At 34.7% G+C, this 17,268-nt stretch overlaps 1 protein-coding gene across 3 annotated transcripts in view; it reads right to left on the bottom strand.

Annotated features, from left to right (window-relative positions):
• DNAJC13 (DnaJ heat shock protein family (Hsp40) member C13) overlaps window positions 1-17,268 on the bottom strand; it is a 134,050-nt gene that overhangs the window by 60,647 nt on the left and 56,135 nt on the right. Inside the window, exons 14-23 of one of the 3 annotated variants that reach the window (XM_021069457.2) lie at window positions 16,097-16,204; window positions 14,702-14,857; window positions 13,960-14,016; window positions 11,360-11,481; window positions 9,117-9,192; window positions 8,760-8,855; window positions 6,951-7,094; window positions 3,986-4,000; window positions 3,342-3,424; window positions 1,540-1,693 (exon numbers count right to left, since the gene is read on the bottom strand). In XM_021069457.2, coding sequence (XP_020925116.1) covers window positions 1,540-1,693; window positions 3,342-3,424; window positions 3,986-4,000; window positions 6,951-7,094; window positions 8,760-8,855; window positions 9,117-9,192; window positions 11,360-11,481; window positions 13,960-14,016; window positions 14,702-14,857; window positions 16,097-16,204 — 1,011 coding nt within the window. Of the gene's footprint in view, window positions 1-1,539; window positions 1,694-3,341; window positions 3,425-3,985; window positions 4,001-6,939; window positions 7,095-8,759; window positions 8,856-9,116; window positions 9,193-11,359; window positions 11,482-13,959; window positions 14,017-14,701; window positions 14,858-16,096; window positions 16,205-17,268 lie in introns of all 3 variants that reach the window. The other 2 variants (XM_084989673.1, XM_003132418.6) reach the window with 2 other exon arrangements.

Raw genomic sequence — 17,268 nt, 5'->3', positions numbered from 1 at the left:
GGTTTTGACTAGAAAATAAGGAGTAGTCATTATCTAAGATCAGAAAAACTTCAAGTGAAGTAGGTTTTGGGGAAGAATCAGGGCACAGTTTCAGAGCTAAGTCAGATATCCAACTTACAGGATAAAAGCATGTAGTCTAGGAAAGGAGGTTAAATTCTGGAAGCCACCAGCAAATAAAAAACATTTAAAGCCATGAGAATGGATGAGATCACTGAGGCAATAAATATAAATGAAAAGAAGTCCATGAACTGATCTTTCAGGGCCAACCAACATATAGTAGTTGGAAAAATAAGGACAAATGAGCAAAGGTGGAGGAATAGACAGTGAAGGAGAAGGTCTAGGAGAATACAGACTCCCAAGATCAAAGTAAAGTTTTTCATGGAGGAAGGAATGAGCATAAACAAATCATTAACATGTTTCAGAAACGTAGTTGGGGTAGTTGGGGAGTTCCCATCGTGGTGCAGTGGTTAACGAATCCGACTAGGAACCATGAGGTTGCGGGTTCGGTCCCTGCCCTTGCTCAGTGGGTTAATGATCCAGCGTTGCCGTGAGCTGTGGTGTAGGTTGCAGATGCGGCTCGGATCCAGCGTTGCTGTGGCTCTGGCGTAGGCCAGTGGCTACAGCTCCGATTCGACCCCTAGCCTGGGAACCTCCATATGCCGTGGGAGCTGCCCAAAGAAATAGCAAAAAGACAAAAAAAAAAAAGAAACGTAGTTGGGTTAAAGATCAAAGGTAACACAGTCATGAGCATGTTCAAATTTACAGCTGTAAATAAAAATTCAAACTAGACACAGACACAAGATTATCTTACACCAATATGTTTCTTATTCTTGCTTTGTCATTCTTCACATCAATATTAGAACAGCAAAAAAAAAAAAAAAAAAACCAGCCATATTCAGAATCAAATTACTACAAGAAGCCAATTAAAGAAGCTATAAGAAATAAGAGGAACAGGGTATGTTTCAATAAAGAATCTAAAGGGGGAAAAAACAAAACAAGGAACAGATCTACAATGCACAGGATTAAATTTATTAAAACTCCTACATGATTCTCAGGTACAAAGCCGAGGTTCTTAACAAAATTAATTTTTCATTTGTTTCAGGCAAAGATAAAATTTTTCTAATATTTCCTTCATAAAATTAAGAACGAAAGCTAAAGATGTATGTTAAACAACTACAAATTTTAAAAAACCTCCAAAAATATTATCTGCTTTAAAAAAACTAATATATTGGAGTTTCCGTGGTGGCTCAGCAGAAACAAATCTGACTAGCATCCATAAAGGATTAAGGTTCAATCTCTGGCCTTGCTCAGTGTGTTAAGGATCTGGTGTTGCCATGAGCTGTGGTGTAGGTTGCATGAGCTGTGGTGTAGGTTGCAGACGCAGCTTGGATCTGGCATTGCTGTGGCCGTGGCATAAGCCAGCCGACAGCTACAGCTCTGATTCAACCCTTAGCCAGGAACCTCCACATACTGCAAGCACAGCTCTAAAAAGACAATAAACAAATAAATAACTTATATACTACAAAAATTAAGGTTTACCTCAAATTCATGGTGGTTCCACGAGATCACATTAGCACTACCAAGCTCTCTATCAATATAAAATGCTCTCATTTCAGATTCAAGACTATCTCTCAATTCTTCTCGTGTTTTGAAATTCCATATTAAGTTGGATCTGGCATGATCCTGACCAAACCTAGAAATATATGTAATCAGAAAACAGTGGGAAGCAATAAACATTTTTTAAAAATCTATAAATATCTCTTACTACACAACTTAGAGTAAGCAATAAAACAGTAGAATTAATAAACTTTAGCAAGTACAAATAAAGACAATAAAATCTCTGTAAAGTAAAATGTAAATGGAAGAATTTTAGTCACAGGTATACAAAGTGCTCATCGTAAAATTCTTTCACCTTTTCTGTATGTTTGAAAGTTTTCACGACAAATGTTGGGGAAAAAAATGAAGCCAACCCATAAAACAAATCTGTGTGGATTTCAAAAAAAAAAAAAAAAGAAACTGGTTACTTCAACTTTAATATTTATTGCTAATATAAATTTCAGTCAGAAAAGAATTATAAATAGATATCAAATTTCAGGTTAGGAATAAGAATTTCTGGATTATTGGGTATGAAGTATCTGGGATGAGCAAGATTCTAGATTAGAACCATACAAACTACCCAAGAAAAAATACTGCTAAACTGCCAAGCTCTGATTGGCATTCTCAAAATACCTTACTTTTATTCCTGAAATTACTTAACTATTATAATATACGTGGATACATGTCTGAACTGGGGATAGATAGGCTTCACACCCATTCACTTTTAATCTGCAATCCTCCCAGAAAGTCTGATGCTTGGAGTTCTCAGGGAATTCTATGGGGGAACACAGTTGAGAATTCTAGAGGAAGGAAAACCAATGCATATTCTAGAAAACCAAGGCCATACTATACATATACTACACTTTTAAAGTACTATGGGAAGTTTCCAAAGCACACATTTTCCCTTATTAGCCAAGGTATAATTAATAGGTTAGCTTCCAGATTTGAGTACTGTGATTGATCTCCAAAAAGATTTTGAAAACTCCCGCAAGTGTTTATTTCAAAGTCCTTCTAGGTGTGTGGGAGAAGGGTATTGGGGGAATAGAGAAGCAGATGTGAAGAAGGGGTTACCATATCAGAAAGGCCAGAAAAGCACACAGAGTCAACTAACTTGGATACTCATTTCTCACAAGTCTCCTTATGTTTTCCTAATCCAACTCTCTTAAACTCTATTTCCAACAAGGCTTAAAAAAGTTATAACATGATTATTTCTAACCCATAATAAAGTGTTTTAAGGCAATCATCTCTAAACCTTAATAAAATTCTAAAAATACCTTTGGCTCTTCAGACTACCAACACTATAAAAGGTCCTAATTTTATGGAGGTATCACTAATCATACCCATATTAACAGTTACAATTCTTGGAGTTCCTGTCGTGGCGCAGCAGAAACAAATCTGACTAGGAGCCATGAGGTTGTGGGTTCGATCCCTGGCCTCGCTCAGTGGGTCAAGGATCCGGCATTGCTGTGAGCTGTGGTGTAGGTCGCAGACTTGGCTCGGATCTGGAGTTGCTGTGGCTCTAGTGTAGGCCAGCAGCTACAGCTCCGATTAGACCCTTAGCCTGGGAACCTCCATGTGCCGCGAGCGCGGCTCTAAAAAAAAAAAAAAAAGTTACAATTTTTGACCCTAATAACACAAAAATACTCATAGCATAAAGTACTAGATCTAGGCAAAAACAAAACTTTCATGATTTTCTAAATGGCAATGCCAAATTTAATTAACTGGAAAAGAGGCCTAAAGTTTACCTGTAATAGAAGAGATCCCAGTTTGCTTCTATTTTTATTCTTTGTCTTCTCTTTCGAAGAACTACTGGCTTTTGATTTATATTCTGGAAAAGAAAAAAAATTCCTCATGTTCAATCTGGGGTTACCAAATAAGCTCAGTTGGAATATTATCATTTTGTAAGTGATGACGAACATTTCCTTCATCAAATTTTGTCAAAGACAAAATTAAAAACAAAATCTATAAAATATGAATACAGAATATTAGATTATATCACCATATTTTGTCAGTGTATACATTTCTGTAGTATTGCTGAAACATTTTTCATGTAGCCTAAAGTTACCGTTTCAACCCCAAATTTTGTTAAAATTTACAGTGAAGACTAATAAAATTATGACAGTTAAACAGGTGACTCGTTTTAAACATTTACATGCAGTTAATATAAAAATCACAGCAAAACAATAAAATGCAAAAGATTACAGGTTATTAAACTGCCACCAAAGCCACAGGAGCAAGTATAAATTAAAACAGCTAATGGCAAGAAATAAGTATCTACATTCAGACACATGTGAAGTTAAGACTTTATTAAACAAAGAATATCAAAGACAACTCCACATGCCAGGCAGTTTAATGCATTTCACACATGTAGCAGGGACTTAAAACTCACCATATTGTTTCTGTCCTGAATTTAATTGTAAAAAAGGAAAAAATAAAAAAATTTAAATGAAATAAAAATAAGAAAGTGAGCCTATATCTGCTAAGCTATCTCTATTATACAAATTACACAAGGATGTCATCAGTATAAATCATCTTTATTGTAAGAAAGAAAAAGGCCCACCTGATTCTCTAGGTCTATGACTCAAATTTTAGGCAGTCATAAACCCATTGAGAATTCAAAGAAAGCTATGGCCCTATTTCAAAGAAAGACACAAACATAAGGTTTACAACTGGAAAGGAAGATTTCAAAGATTTGGAAATGCAGGAAAGGTTAAGAATCTTTCCTCCATGCAAAACCTAGATATTTCAGTGACAAAAATTCTTATCTTCAATGTGACAAAAGCAAAAAGTAGCAAGTTGTACAGATTAAAACATAAAAGTCTGAAACTTCATTAAAGAAGTGGCAAATCATATAAAATAAAGAAAACAGACTAGATACCACAGAAAGACTAAGATAAAATGAATAGTAATTTTTAAAAAGTAAATGTTGTTTGAAATATAAAACATTAATTAAGGAAATATTTCCCACTATTTTAGTTCTGTACACACCATGAAAACTAAGGTTAGGTGACTTAAAGCATATGAACAGTTCAAAATTTCAGTTTTAATTATAAACCTTTCCTTAAAACCTCTAAGTAGTGCTTCATCAATTTCCCTTGCCCTCAGGACAAAAAGCTAGGAGTCTAGAGTAATGAAAATGTAAACACTATACAGAAAAAGGACAACCAGCTCTCCATAAACTAAGCTAAAACTGACTTAGAGACTTAGGCTAAAAGTCCTAACTGGCTAAAAAAAAATCCCTAAACTGAAAATAACATAAATAAGAAAAAAGCAATTTTATACATTAGCCAAAGGTTATTATTAATCTAACACAAAACATAAACTACAAACGGCTCTGACTTCATAAACATTCTGATTATACAAAAAGTGCAGTTCAAGACTAAACAGTTAACATGGACAATGGTTAATTTTCAGATTTTAGCTAAAGCACAAATTCATTAATGAGATATTCTGGTGTTAATATTTCTATGAAAAAAATAGTCACAAAGATTATTAAGTTTCATAAAGAAATTAATGTTAAAAACAGTAGCCTGGGGGAGTTCCCGTTGTGGCGCAGCAGAAATGAATCCAACAAGTATCCATGAGGATGTGGGTTCAATCCCTGGCCTTAATCAGTTGGTGGGGGATCCGGTGTAGGTCGCAGACGCAGCTCAGATTCAGAGTTAATGTGGCATATGCTGGGAGCTGTAGCTCTGATTTGTCCCCTAGCCTGGGAACTTCCATATGCTGTGGGTGTGGCCCTAAAAAGGAAAAAACAAAAAACAGTGCCCTGGAAGAAATAATTCATTTGCCATCAAAATAATTTATTGACCAGCAAATCTGTCCGGTGTCATTACTTGCTCAACACTTTAAAGGACACCCTATGTAAATGAAACCAACAGACCAATAAAACATTATTGATATTAAAAATACATTCTTTTCCCTCTGAATTGTTGTCTTTAAATAAAAGATGTTTATCCACATTTCTAGCTAGAATAACTTTGTGTTCAAGCTTATGCTGGATGTTATATATGAAATCTGATGCTAAAAACTTATTTTTAGTATAATTATCCGACAGCTTGAAACAACTGTTTTTTTTTTTTTTTTTTTTTTTGGTCTTTTAGGACCGCACCCATGGCACATGGAGGTTCCCAGGCTAGGAATAGAATTGAACTCCAACAACTGATATTTTAAAAATGGATTTGACTACCTGAAGCCAGGAGCTTGTAATTTTAATAACTGTGAAAATCATTCATCTCTGTAGATTTTCAATTTTCAAATATTATAGCTATACTATCATGACTAGACATGTATATAGTGCTTTTATTATTATCTTGTTTGTACATCAAAGCAACCCTATGGGATAGAAAAGGGAGGTACTGTTATTCCGATTTTATGAGAGCAAAGTAAAATTCTGAAAACTGGTAACTTGCCATACAGGTTAATAAGTGATGGAATCAGACTTGGTGAAGGTTAACCAACTCAAAGTTCAGTATCCTCTTTATTATCCCATACATTCAAAAGCCTGTCTCATGATTCTTCATGAGGTGAATGCCACTCATACAAATTAGCATTAACCCATCATGTTCAAGTTCTAAAGAACCGAATTTTGGTCTTAATTTCATAGAGACACACAAGACAATAGTATTTGTTCTGTTGTACCTGATACTTTATGTTTAGATATTCTGTTAATTCATTAGAAACCTGTTTGTTTTAGAAAGATACTTATATTGCTTTCCTTGAATAAGAAAACAGCTACCATAAATAGATAAAGGGAAATAATTTAAGTGTAGTCAACAGAAACTGTGAGACCAAGTCACCTTTTACTTGAAACCTTACATCAGTCTTAACCAGTGTACACTCTATCCCAGATAGAAGAATGAACATTACGTGATTAGGTTCTACAGCACATACTACCTGCTGAAAATTGACTCAAACTGTTTTAGATCTGACACTGACCTGAGAAGTAATACTGAAAAATATAAGTACATACAGTAAATATAATTGAACGACGTGAATTTTATTTTTCAAAATACTTGTCTGGCTAGCTCTCAATAAAAAGAAGGGCAACTTTATTTTTATAGCTACAAAACAAAGTTTAGAAAAGAATGAACTAGATACATGTGAATTTAAAAGTATGCAAACTTAAAGCTATGAAGGAAAAATTAAGAATGGAAATTTTATTAAATAAAATCCAAATCACTGATTCATAAAACTATAAATTAAGAAAAATTTATATAAAAATATAGTCAGAATTAGGTGACATTTCTTTAGTTCAGTCAAAAGTATCAGTCTATCATCTTTGTGAACAACAACTGAAGTAAATCTAGGACATATAGATGTGCTACCAGTGTGGAAGAAGGCTTTATTTTTACCTCTTTTTGTGCAATTCCCATTCTGTCTCTCCAGTGCATTAACACGAGATCCACTTTTTCTTTGGCAAATTTTTCAACTTCTTTAGCAGCTTTTCCAGCTAGTCTTTGCCACTCTGGAACTTTATTAAATTTTCCATACTGATCCTAAAAAATAACAGTGAATTCCATTAGAATCCTATTTGTGAATTTATTTTAAAAATCTAAGTAAAGCTGAATCACCCTATTATATATGATTAAATAAATACTGAATGTTAGGGCTCAGTGAAAAAACAAGGTGAAAATTTCTACAATAAATTAGACTTTTTGTCTAAGAAATCTTAACTTTCCTACCTAGTTTTCAAGAAGAGTCCTTTTAGAGGGATGACAAGATATAAGTGGGTACAAGCAGAGAAATCAGATGAAGACAAGAAAAGAACCCATAGAAGACAATATTATAACAGCATATCTTGAAAGATGTTAAGTAATTTTCTCAAAGATAGCCCATCAATGACTAATATAGTTTTGTAAAGAAAAAAACCACTGGAGTTCTCTGGAGGCACAGCAGGTTAAGGATCTAGCACTGTCACTGCTATGGCATGCCAGGGAACTTCCGCATGCTGTAGGGCACAGCAAAAAGAAAAAAAAGAGCCCTACTCAAGTTAATTTATTTTAGTGTTGGCCCCTTCTACCGACATGTCTCAAAGCACATTTTATGTGTAAAATATGACTTTTTACATATGAAATTAAAAAAAAAATTTTTAATTTTCTGGAGTTCCCATCGTGGCTCAGTGGTTAACGAATCTGACTAGGGACCATGAGGTTGTGGGTTCGATCCCTGGCCTTCCTCAGTGGTTAAGGATCTGGCACTGCCGTGAGCTGTAGTGTAGGTTGCAAATGCAGCTCAGATCTGTGGTTGGTGTGGCTGTGGCGTAGGCCAACAGTTTCAGCTCTCATTGGACCCTAGCCTGGGAACCTCCATATGCCACGGATGCAGCCCTAGAAAAAGACAAAAAAAAAAAAAAAAAAAAAAAAAAAATTAAAATTAAAATTAAATAAAAAAATAAAAATCCATACCAATATGCTGAGTTAAGAGGAAAAAACATACAAGATTATCACTATTCATAAAATTAGATTGTGGTGGAGTTTCCACTGTGGTGCAGTGGGTTAAGAATCCAACTGCCATGGCTCCAGTCACTGCAGAGGTGCAGGTTCAATCCCCAGCCCAGCGCAATGGGTTAAAGGATCTGGTGTTGCCACAGCTGTGGTTGCAGCTGTAACTGAGATTCAACCCCTGGCCCAGAATCTTCCATATGCCACGGGTGCAGCATTAACAAAAAATTGATTGTGGTGATAACTACAACTCTGTAAATATATAAAGATTATTGAACTATACACTAAAAATAGTTACAATTTTGCGAATGTAAATTTTACCTCAATAAAGCTGTTAATAATTATTTTATTTTACTTATTTTTTCTTTTTAGGGTCACACCTGCGGCATATGGAAGTTCCCAGGCTAGGGACTGAATGAGAGCTACAGCTGAGGCATATGCTCAGCCATAGCAACACCAGAACTGAGTGGCATCTGTGACCTATGCTACAGCTTGAGGCAACACCAAATCCCTAACCCACTGAGCAAGGCCAAGGAGCAAACCTGAATTCTCACAGAGACAACATCAGGTCCTTAACCTACTGAGGTACAGCAGGAACTCCAATAATAACAATTTTTTAAAAGAACGCTACTATTTAATGTAGTGAATTCTTGGTTTAGTGTGTTTCAGGAAAAAAGTACTCTTTCATACTGAAAAGATAATTAGAACAGCCATATTTACCATTGCTATCTTCACATTATCTCTAACATGCATACGATCAGCATCCTTTTCAGGAACTGGATCTGAACTGTCCAAGTATGCCAGCAAGCCTGGCGGCTAAAAACAAACAAACAAAAGATACAAAATCAATTTCCCAAACAACTGCACACACATACAAAATATCTAGCCTTCAAAACTTAAATTAATACTATGATTTAGCTATTGAGGGTAGCATTTATTATATGACAACTCCTTTGATAAGTATCTTTTATATTAAAAACAGATAAATTAAAAAACCCTTAACAGTATAAACAATTCATTAATGAAATTTTATTGAGCAAGAATATATAATTTTTTCCAGTTATTCAACTGACTTACCAAAATTCGTTTTAACAAGTTTGTCGCAGTTGCATTATCAGCTGTCCAGAGTCCCACTAAATGTCTACTTAGCTGTCTGAAAAAAGCAGACGTTGAGAAAGGTTTGCTGCTTTATCTCAGCTAGAACAGAAGGGAATTTTTAAGAACAAAATATCATATAAGAAATAAGACTACAGTAAAAAAAATCATTTTGATGTTAAATATTAAAAATAGTATTTTAATTTGGAGAGATATGAGATAGTAGTTCAAATATTGCTAATGTTTTAATATTTTCTCCAAATTAAAATACTTCCTTGATGAATAATTAATTTTCAATAAACCTGAGCATAAAGATATAAGTTCTTACCATATTTAAAGACACGGAAATAATCAGATTTGAGAGTATAATTAGTTTGTATAAAAATCATGCTATAGTGATCATAGCATTCTGGCATTCTTTGGAATTACAAACATGAGCAAAAGTCAATTATGTTCTAATATATCCTTTATGGCAAAGTCAGAGATAGAAAATATTTTCAGTTTTGGAATTTGAACAAAGGTTTAAAGCACTAAAAACAAGTTAATCTAATCTATTCCCACTTTTGAGCTAAAAGCATTCTTTAGTTCTAAGTGGAAATCTAAGATTTGTGTTGAATCTATCTATGACTTAATCACTTATTAATCTTAATCCTCATGATGACATCTGTCACCTAGACTGGAAACTCCTCACAAACAAGGAATATATTTTATTCACCACCATTCTGTGTTTTGGTAGGGATTCAACTGCCATTTACAATAAGAATGGGCATGAAACCTGTGAGGGAAATAACCAAATAACCACTTACAGGCATACATGTTTACATATGTGTTATAGTTCCAGAAAAAAGTTTAATAGGAAAACCCAAACTGTGCTTTGTTCTGACATCAATAATAATAATAATAAACAAACACTACTACAACTATTCACTCCTGTGCCAATTTGGAAGCTAACATATTGAAGTAATGACACTTGTAATTTCCTTCCCCAGCATTTAGTAGCTATCACCATATCAATGATTTCTAAAAAGGTTTTAATGAGGAATTAAGAGAGATGACATTTTATAGTAGCAATTTGTAAAAGATAAAGCAATGCAAATGAAAAGAGGTATTTCTATTACAATTTGATAGCTTTTCAATACTATGACCGATCACAGTAAGAAACATAACTAATTAACTATAATAAAAAGAGACACAAGATGCAACAGAAAACATGAGGGTTTAATGCAGTAAGACATCAAATAGTCTCTCTGGTAATGAAAAATGGTGTTCAGCATTGCTAATATGGAGTACACCAAAGAAATAACCTGCCTTTCATATCTTTTTGACCTCACAGGCAACAGAGAAGACTACTTTTGTGGCTAACATTTACAAGTCAAGAATGCAGATAGCTTCTTATAACAGCATAAACAGCAGAAAACTATTGGCAGGGCAGCACATTACAACATTCAATAACCAGACATAGGTGATAAAGAAATGAAGTTTACATTTTCATAAAAGTAAACATAAGTCAGCAATTTATGCTATTTAAAAAAGTCAAAAAGAACATGATTAAAAATTTTATTATATATACTTTACTAATATGAGTCATGAGCAATAATATGGTATGCTAAGGATATATGAAAGGGTTGCATGTTAGGATTCATAAAGAAAGGTTTAAAAGGGCTGGAATTCATAGAGCCTGGAGATTTATGTGTTTCCTCATATTTGAAGGATTATTATAAAAAAGAAAATGATTTGGCAAAGGGAAAATGGTTTAACTACAAGATATTTAGGATAGGCTTAGGTAAGATTTTAAAGTCTTCTTTATTCTTAGAGTAATTTATTTAAAAATCAGCTGGTTGACGTTTTCACATGAGGTAATCTACATGCAAGGTGGCCAGAAGAAAACACAAGAAGAAAAGCCTAGGGGGCATGTGCTTCTAGTTCCATAAGCTACTAAGTACTCTTTTCGATTCCAGTCCCATGACTATGCGTGTAGAGTTTGATGAAAGGAAGTGGTGTTAAAAAAGCAAACACAGTTTTATATTTTCCTCCCCAGTTATGCAGGGACAGGGACAATGATCATCTGAGTATAATCCTTCTATGAAGAAAGGAAAAGAACTAGATGAATCAAAATAAAACGAAACATTTGTGTAACCCAAACAACATTATTCAGTTTGTTTTATATAAATCTGAATCCATTCTGTAAACAGCAAGTTAAGTATAACAAATTAAATTTAACCTACCTATTTGTAAGCATCCTTTGATCTGAGCTTATTGTAAACATCGCAGTGTGTAAGTGTCGAGGTAAGGCACCTTCACTTAGTGCAAGTTCCTGCATTTTTGTCGCAATTTCTTTGTCACCTTCCTTTGGAAAAAAGGTAAAATGATCCCTAAAGCAGCAATCTAAAGCAAGCTATTCTAATTTTGTAAAACTAATTTTACATCTCTAGATAAAAATTACTCAGTATATAATAAAAATGAAAAATACAACTTTAATTATCCAAAAATAACATAGGTAAATGGTAGTCCAAGTCATTTAAAAAATATTATTTGCCTTTGGAATGAGGTTTAAATGTTCCTTATTACACTTTGCTTAATTTAGTATTAAAATCAGTTTCATTCACTCAATGAAGGAGAGAGGTGACTCAGAAAAATCAACAATTCCTACAAAAGGTATCTGCAAACTTAGCTTGCTTTCGTTATTAAAGATACATACATTTTCATGTTAAAATATGATGTGATGCTGGGGTAGTTCTTCCTATTATGATTTCACTCTGCTTATCTGGACTCACTTTGACAAAAGGGTAGGACAGATAAGACTACTAACAAAAGTAATTATAGAACTATGAATTAAGCAAGCAGTGTGATAATTAAGACAACCTGTAGAAAAGTAAAAATCCTCACAGTGTTAATGGAAAAACAGCGCAAGTATATAGTACAACAAAATATGTAGTATGTATACAAATATATACAGAGTATGGACACCTACATATACCATTTGGGCATAAATGAATACACAATATGCATACAAATACATACAAAGTATGCATATGTACATACATAATTTTGAACACAGTCTGAGAGGAAATTTGCCAAAATACTAATAGCAGTTGTCCCTGGATGGTAAAAATGCAGGTGACTTACTTGTTCCTTATAGTTTTTGTTTTTTTTTTTTTAACATCCCAATGTTTCTTAAAAGATCATATACTGCTTTCACAATCAGAAAACAACAATTTAAGACACTTTGTCAGGGTATCAGTGTAAATAAATAAAACCCTCCTTACACACATTGGCTAGTCACTGGCCATGAATCTGACACATGTGGCTTGCACTGAAGCCTAAGTTGGCATTTTGATTATACCTGGCACTCATTACGTACTTCTGAATGGCAATGTACAGGGTGGATCAAGGTCAGGAATACACTTTGGTATGGTCTCATGGTCCTGTCCTGGCTACTTTAAGCTCTGTGAGAGATGTGGTACTTACTTTGGAAGCTAATATTGCACATAGAACCCATTAGCTGGAGAGAGGAAAATTAGCTTTTAGTTGCAACATATACAACTAAAATAAAATAAAAATGCAAATAAACATTGATGTTCTAACCAATCCATTGTCTATACATGACTTTTTTTGGCTACGTCTACGGCATGTGGAAGTTCCTGGGCCAGGGACTGAATTTGTACCACAGCAATGGCCCAAGCCACTGCAGAGACATCACTGGATTCTTCACCCACTGTGCCATAAGGGAATTGCCCTGATTTTTTAACAGATGCTTAACAGTATACTAAATTCTGTGCTTATTATTTAGCTACTCATTATATTCATGAGCTCCAATGGCATGATTTTTTGATAAAAGGTTCAAACCCTTACATGTTATCCAAATTACTACAATGGCAACCAAAGAATACAACAGTTCAAAAGCCATTTAGGAGTTCCCATGGTGGCGCAATGGCTAACGAATCTGACTAGGAACCATGAGGTTGCGGGTTCGATCCCTGGCCTTGCTCAGTGGGTTAAGGATCCAGCATTGCCGTGAACTGTGGTACAGGTCGCAAACGCGGTTCGGATCCTGCGTTGCTGTGGCTGTGGCATAGGCCGGCGGCTACAGCTCTGATTCGACCCCTAGCCTAGGAACCTCCATATGCCGCAGGAGCAGCCCAAGAAAAGGCAAAAAGACAAAAAAAAAAAAAAAAAAAGCCATTTAGACTGATATTGTGAACATCCAGTATGTAAGCTGACATTCATAGCCACAATCTTCTAAAAAATGTAGAAGACTAAAGCCACCACACAAAAATTCTATGTACAACAATGTTATTATGTCCTGATCCCTAGAGCTTAATTACATATGCAGGTTGGCATGAGGAACTTGTTACCACACTTATTTGATACCACTCTGCTACAAACTAATTAATAGATTTCCATATAAACTTAGTACCTAAAGTTTCAATACCATCACCCACCACCATCTCCCCCCAAAAAAGAGGAAGAGAGAAAAGAATGCTAACTTTCTTTTTTTGTCTTTTTAGGGCCATACCCATGGCATATGGAAGTTGCCCTGGTAGGGGTCAAATTGGAGCTCCTAACTTTTCATTTAAAATAAAACAAATAAGGGAGTATAAGAAAGATTAATTTGCTCTAAACCCTCTTACTTAGGAACTTAAAATCCTTAGTTTATTAGTGAGGATTGTTTCTGCAACTAGTTTAGAATATAAAGATTTAAATTATTTTTCTCACCCAGGAAAACAGCATATTTCGCATAAAACACTGAAGGGTAACTTTTGTCAGTTTAAGTTCAAACAGCCAATCAACATTCAAGTTTAAAATTTCAAAATTGTTCTCTCACCTCTATTATTGCCTTCATAACCAATCCAGCTCCCTTTATAATTGCCATGGAAGGATGCTTTAAAATAAGGAGGAAAAAAGTTTCATAGAATGAAATAATTTTTTCCAATATATTTAGCTGTTGCTCTTCAGAGGGATATACAATTTTATGCAAGGTATAAGCCAAAAAATTAGTAAAGATACATCTCAAAGTTCAGAGTTTGGTTTAAAACTAGGTATTCTTACAAAATAACTTTACAGATACTTAAAGAGTTTAGAGTAGCAGAAAACAGCTAGCACTTATTTAAATAATAATATATATTCTATTTGAATGATACATATTAAACAATTATGATACTAAAATAAAAATACAAATAGCATATATACACGTATACATACATAATAAGTATTACAGTATTATATGACATAAATATTTTCAACTGCCTATGAACAGTCGCTAAAGCTCATTTTATTATTTGGAAATTTGTAAAGAAAAAGGAACTTTGGGCCTACCACAGAAAACAATTTGAGTTTTTCATTCTAAGATAGAAAAGATGTGCAACAGAGTCAAATGGTCAAAAGCCATCAACAGAGCTCTATATGAAACACCAAGACACCTGTGGAATTAAATGTTCTAATATGACAATGTACTAGGTTGTATTTATTTATATCATGACAGAAGCATACATGTATTATTTTAAAAACTGACCCCAAAAGTGATTCTCTCTGATTAGTTGTTATCTGATAAAAGTATAAGCCCTCACCTGAAAGAGTTTAAAGAGTGTTCTTCCATTAGATGCCACCATTTCCAGAAGCATATCAAACTGCTGCCCTTCTGTGGTCTCACTATACGGAGCACAGAGGGCAAAAGTAAGGAAGTCCAAGAGTGAACTAATAACTAGGGCACCAGTCCCATGATCCTGAAACAAAGTAACACATTGCCTTGGCTTAGAACAGAGAGCATAGCTTAAAACAGAGCAATAATGGGTTTCTTTCTGTTATTCTGTATGTTAGAAGTAAACATGTAATTTTCCCAATATGAGTTTCAAAGTACTCTCAACATGAATACTACTCAAAGCAGTACTCCTTTTACAGCAGCAAACCCACTGTTTACCCTATGTCAAAAGTAAAATAATTAAAATTTAGTCTCATTTCAAGAGAATAACCAAGATTCCTCAAACATGTATAATGAAGGTTAATGTGTATTTGTATAAAAAGCCATCTCTGACAACACTTGAAAAACTCTGGCAATTTGTTCATATTTCTTCTAGATGTTATAGATTGCTCATCTCCAAAGCTGTTACCCCTGACTGAGGAACAACAATTTGCCTTAATTTTCTTTCTTTATTTTTTGTCTTTTTAAGGCTGCACACTTGGCATATGGAAGTTCCCAGGCTAGGGGTCAAATTGGAGCTGTAGCTGCCGGCCCATGCCACAGCAACGCCAGATCCCAGTCGCATCTGTGACCTACACTACAGCTCACAATGCTGAATCCTTAACCCACTGAGTGAGGCCAAGGATCGAACCTGTGTCCTCATGGATACTAGTCAGCTTTGTTTTCACTGAGCCATGACAGGAACTCCAGGCTTAATTTTTTTTGAAAGCAACGTATTTCATAATGACTTTTTTTTATTATTATTATTTTATTTATTTAGCTTTTTAGGGCCACACCCACAGCATATGGAGATTCCCAGGTTAGGAGATGAATCAAAGCTACAGCTGCTATGCTACACCACAGCCATAGCAACGCAGGATCCGAGCCACATCAGCGACCTAAACCACAGCTCACAGCAACATCAGATCCCCGACCCACTGAGTGAGGCCAGGGATCGAACCTGCATTCTCATGGATACTAGTCGGATTCATTTCTGCTGCACTACAATGGGAATGCCACAGTGACATTTTTAAAGAGAGGTAAAAAAGCAAAAATCTGTGATATCACTGTAAAAATCTAAAGGCTTTGCAACTTAATCCTTTTCAAATAAATGGATATAGTCCTGAAACAGAATATTTCATTATTTGTGACCAAACTGAACTGTGACCAATACTGAATAAAGCTGAGGGCCACAATTCAAACAAAACTGTCCATGTTGCATTTCCAGAATAGCTTTCAATAATGTATGGTATCTCTCATTAAGACAAATTTAATTACAACTTACCACATGGGAATTAAATTTCTCCAGTAAGTTTTCCAGAAACTTCTTTGAAGAGAGAAGAGAAGCTTTGTTCAACTGTTCTTGTCTTAAGTCATAGTCATCATGCATGGGCTATTGGTTAAAAACAGTGATAACTCATGAGCAGTGGCATCACACAAAAGTTATTTATAAAGAGTACCCATTAAACGCTGAAAGTACTGAAAACCATAACCTTTAAAGTTTACAGCAAAAATGAAACTTGAGGTAAGAGAAGCTGGCAGAAGTGATGATTTCCCCTGGGAAACTTCATGAATAATCTGTCCAAGTAAATGTACATAGTACCGCACAAAGCACTTTTGAAAGAAAAAGTCACAGATCTCCTTCTTAAAAGGCAAATATCCATTCTCTCTCCTCTTCACATATTTATTGAAATGATAAAGCTTAGCATATAAAAGCAAGTACTAAAATTAGCAGCAAATATCCCTTTTCTCAAGATGATTCTCTTTTGACTGCTGGAATAATATAAGAGCATAAAATGGAGTTTAGCATAATAGGAGTAAAGATCAAATCCTAATTTTGCTGACTATAGCTGACTTTAGACACAGTTAAATTACTTTAAGTCTCTCAGTTTCATTTTCCTCAGCTATAAAGTGGAAATAATAGTACTCACCTCTTTGAACTATTATGAAGCTTAAATGAGACAAGTCATGTAAAATAGCCAACACCTAATGTGTAATGAGAGCTCAATGTGTTTATTTCACACTTGTTATGTTCTATCTTTTCCACTAATTCTTTTAATGGAATTATTTGTAGTAAATAAAATATAATCCACTTTGAGGAATAAATGCAAGGTTTTATACAAGCAATTACTTGTGTTTATTCTCTACCACTAAGTCTGCCTAAAATACTTTGTATAAGGAGTAAAGTCCATATACTACATACAAATTCAGATAAATCAGGGAGTTACTGCTATGGCTCAGAGGATTAAGAACCCAACTAGTATCCCTGCGGATGCAGGTTCAATCCCTGGCCCTGCTCAGTGGATTAAGGTGCAGCGTAGGTCGCAGGCTCAGTTCAGATCCAGCATTGCTGTGGCTGTGCCATAGGCCAGCAGCTGCAGCCCATATTCGACCCCTAGCTCGGGAACTTCCATGTGCCACAAGTACAACCATAAAAAAGAAAAAATAAGTAAAATT

This window comes from Sus scrofa, chromosome 13, assembly GCF_054392235.1.
Source record: "Sus scrofa isolate SSC_HxYL_T2T_F1_AM1 chromosome 13, Sscrofa_HxYL_maternal_Yorkshire_Landrace_v2.0, whole genome shotgun sequence".
NCBI lineage: Eukaryota > Metazoa > Chordata > Mammalia > Artiodactyla > Suidae > Sus > Sus scrofa.
The sequence above is the reverse complement of the archived record's forward strand: the minus strand, read 5'-3'. Positions and strand labels throughout refer to the sequence as shown.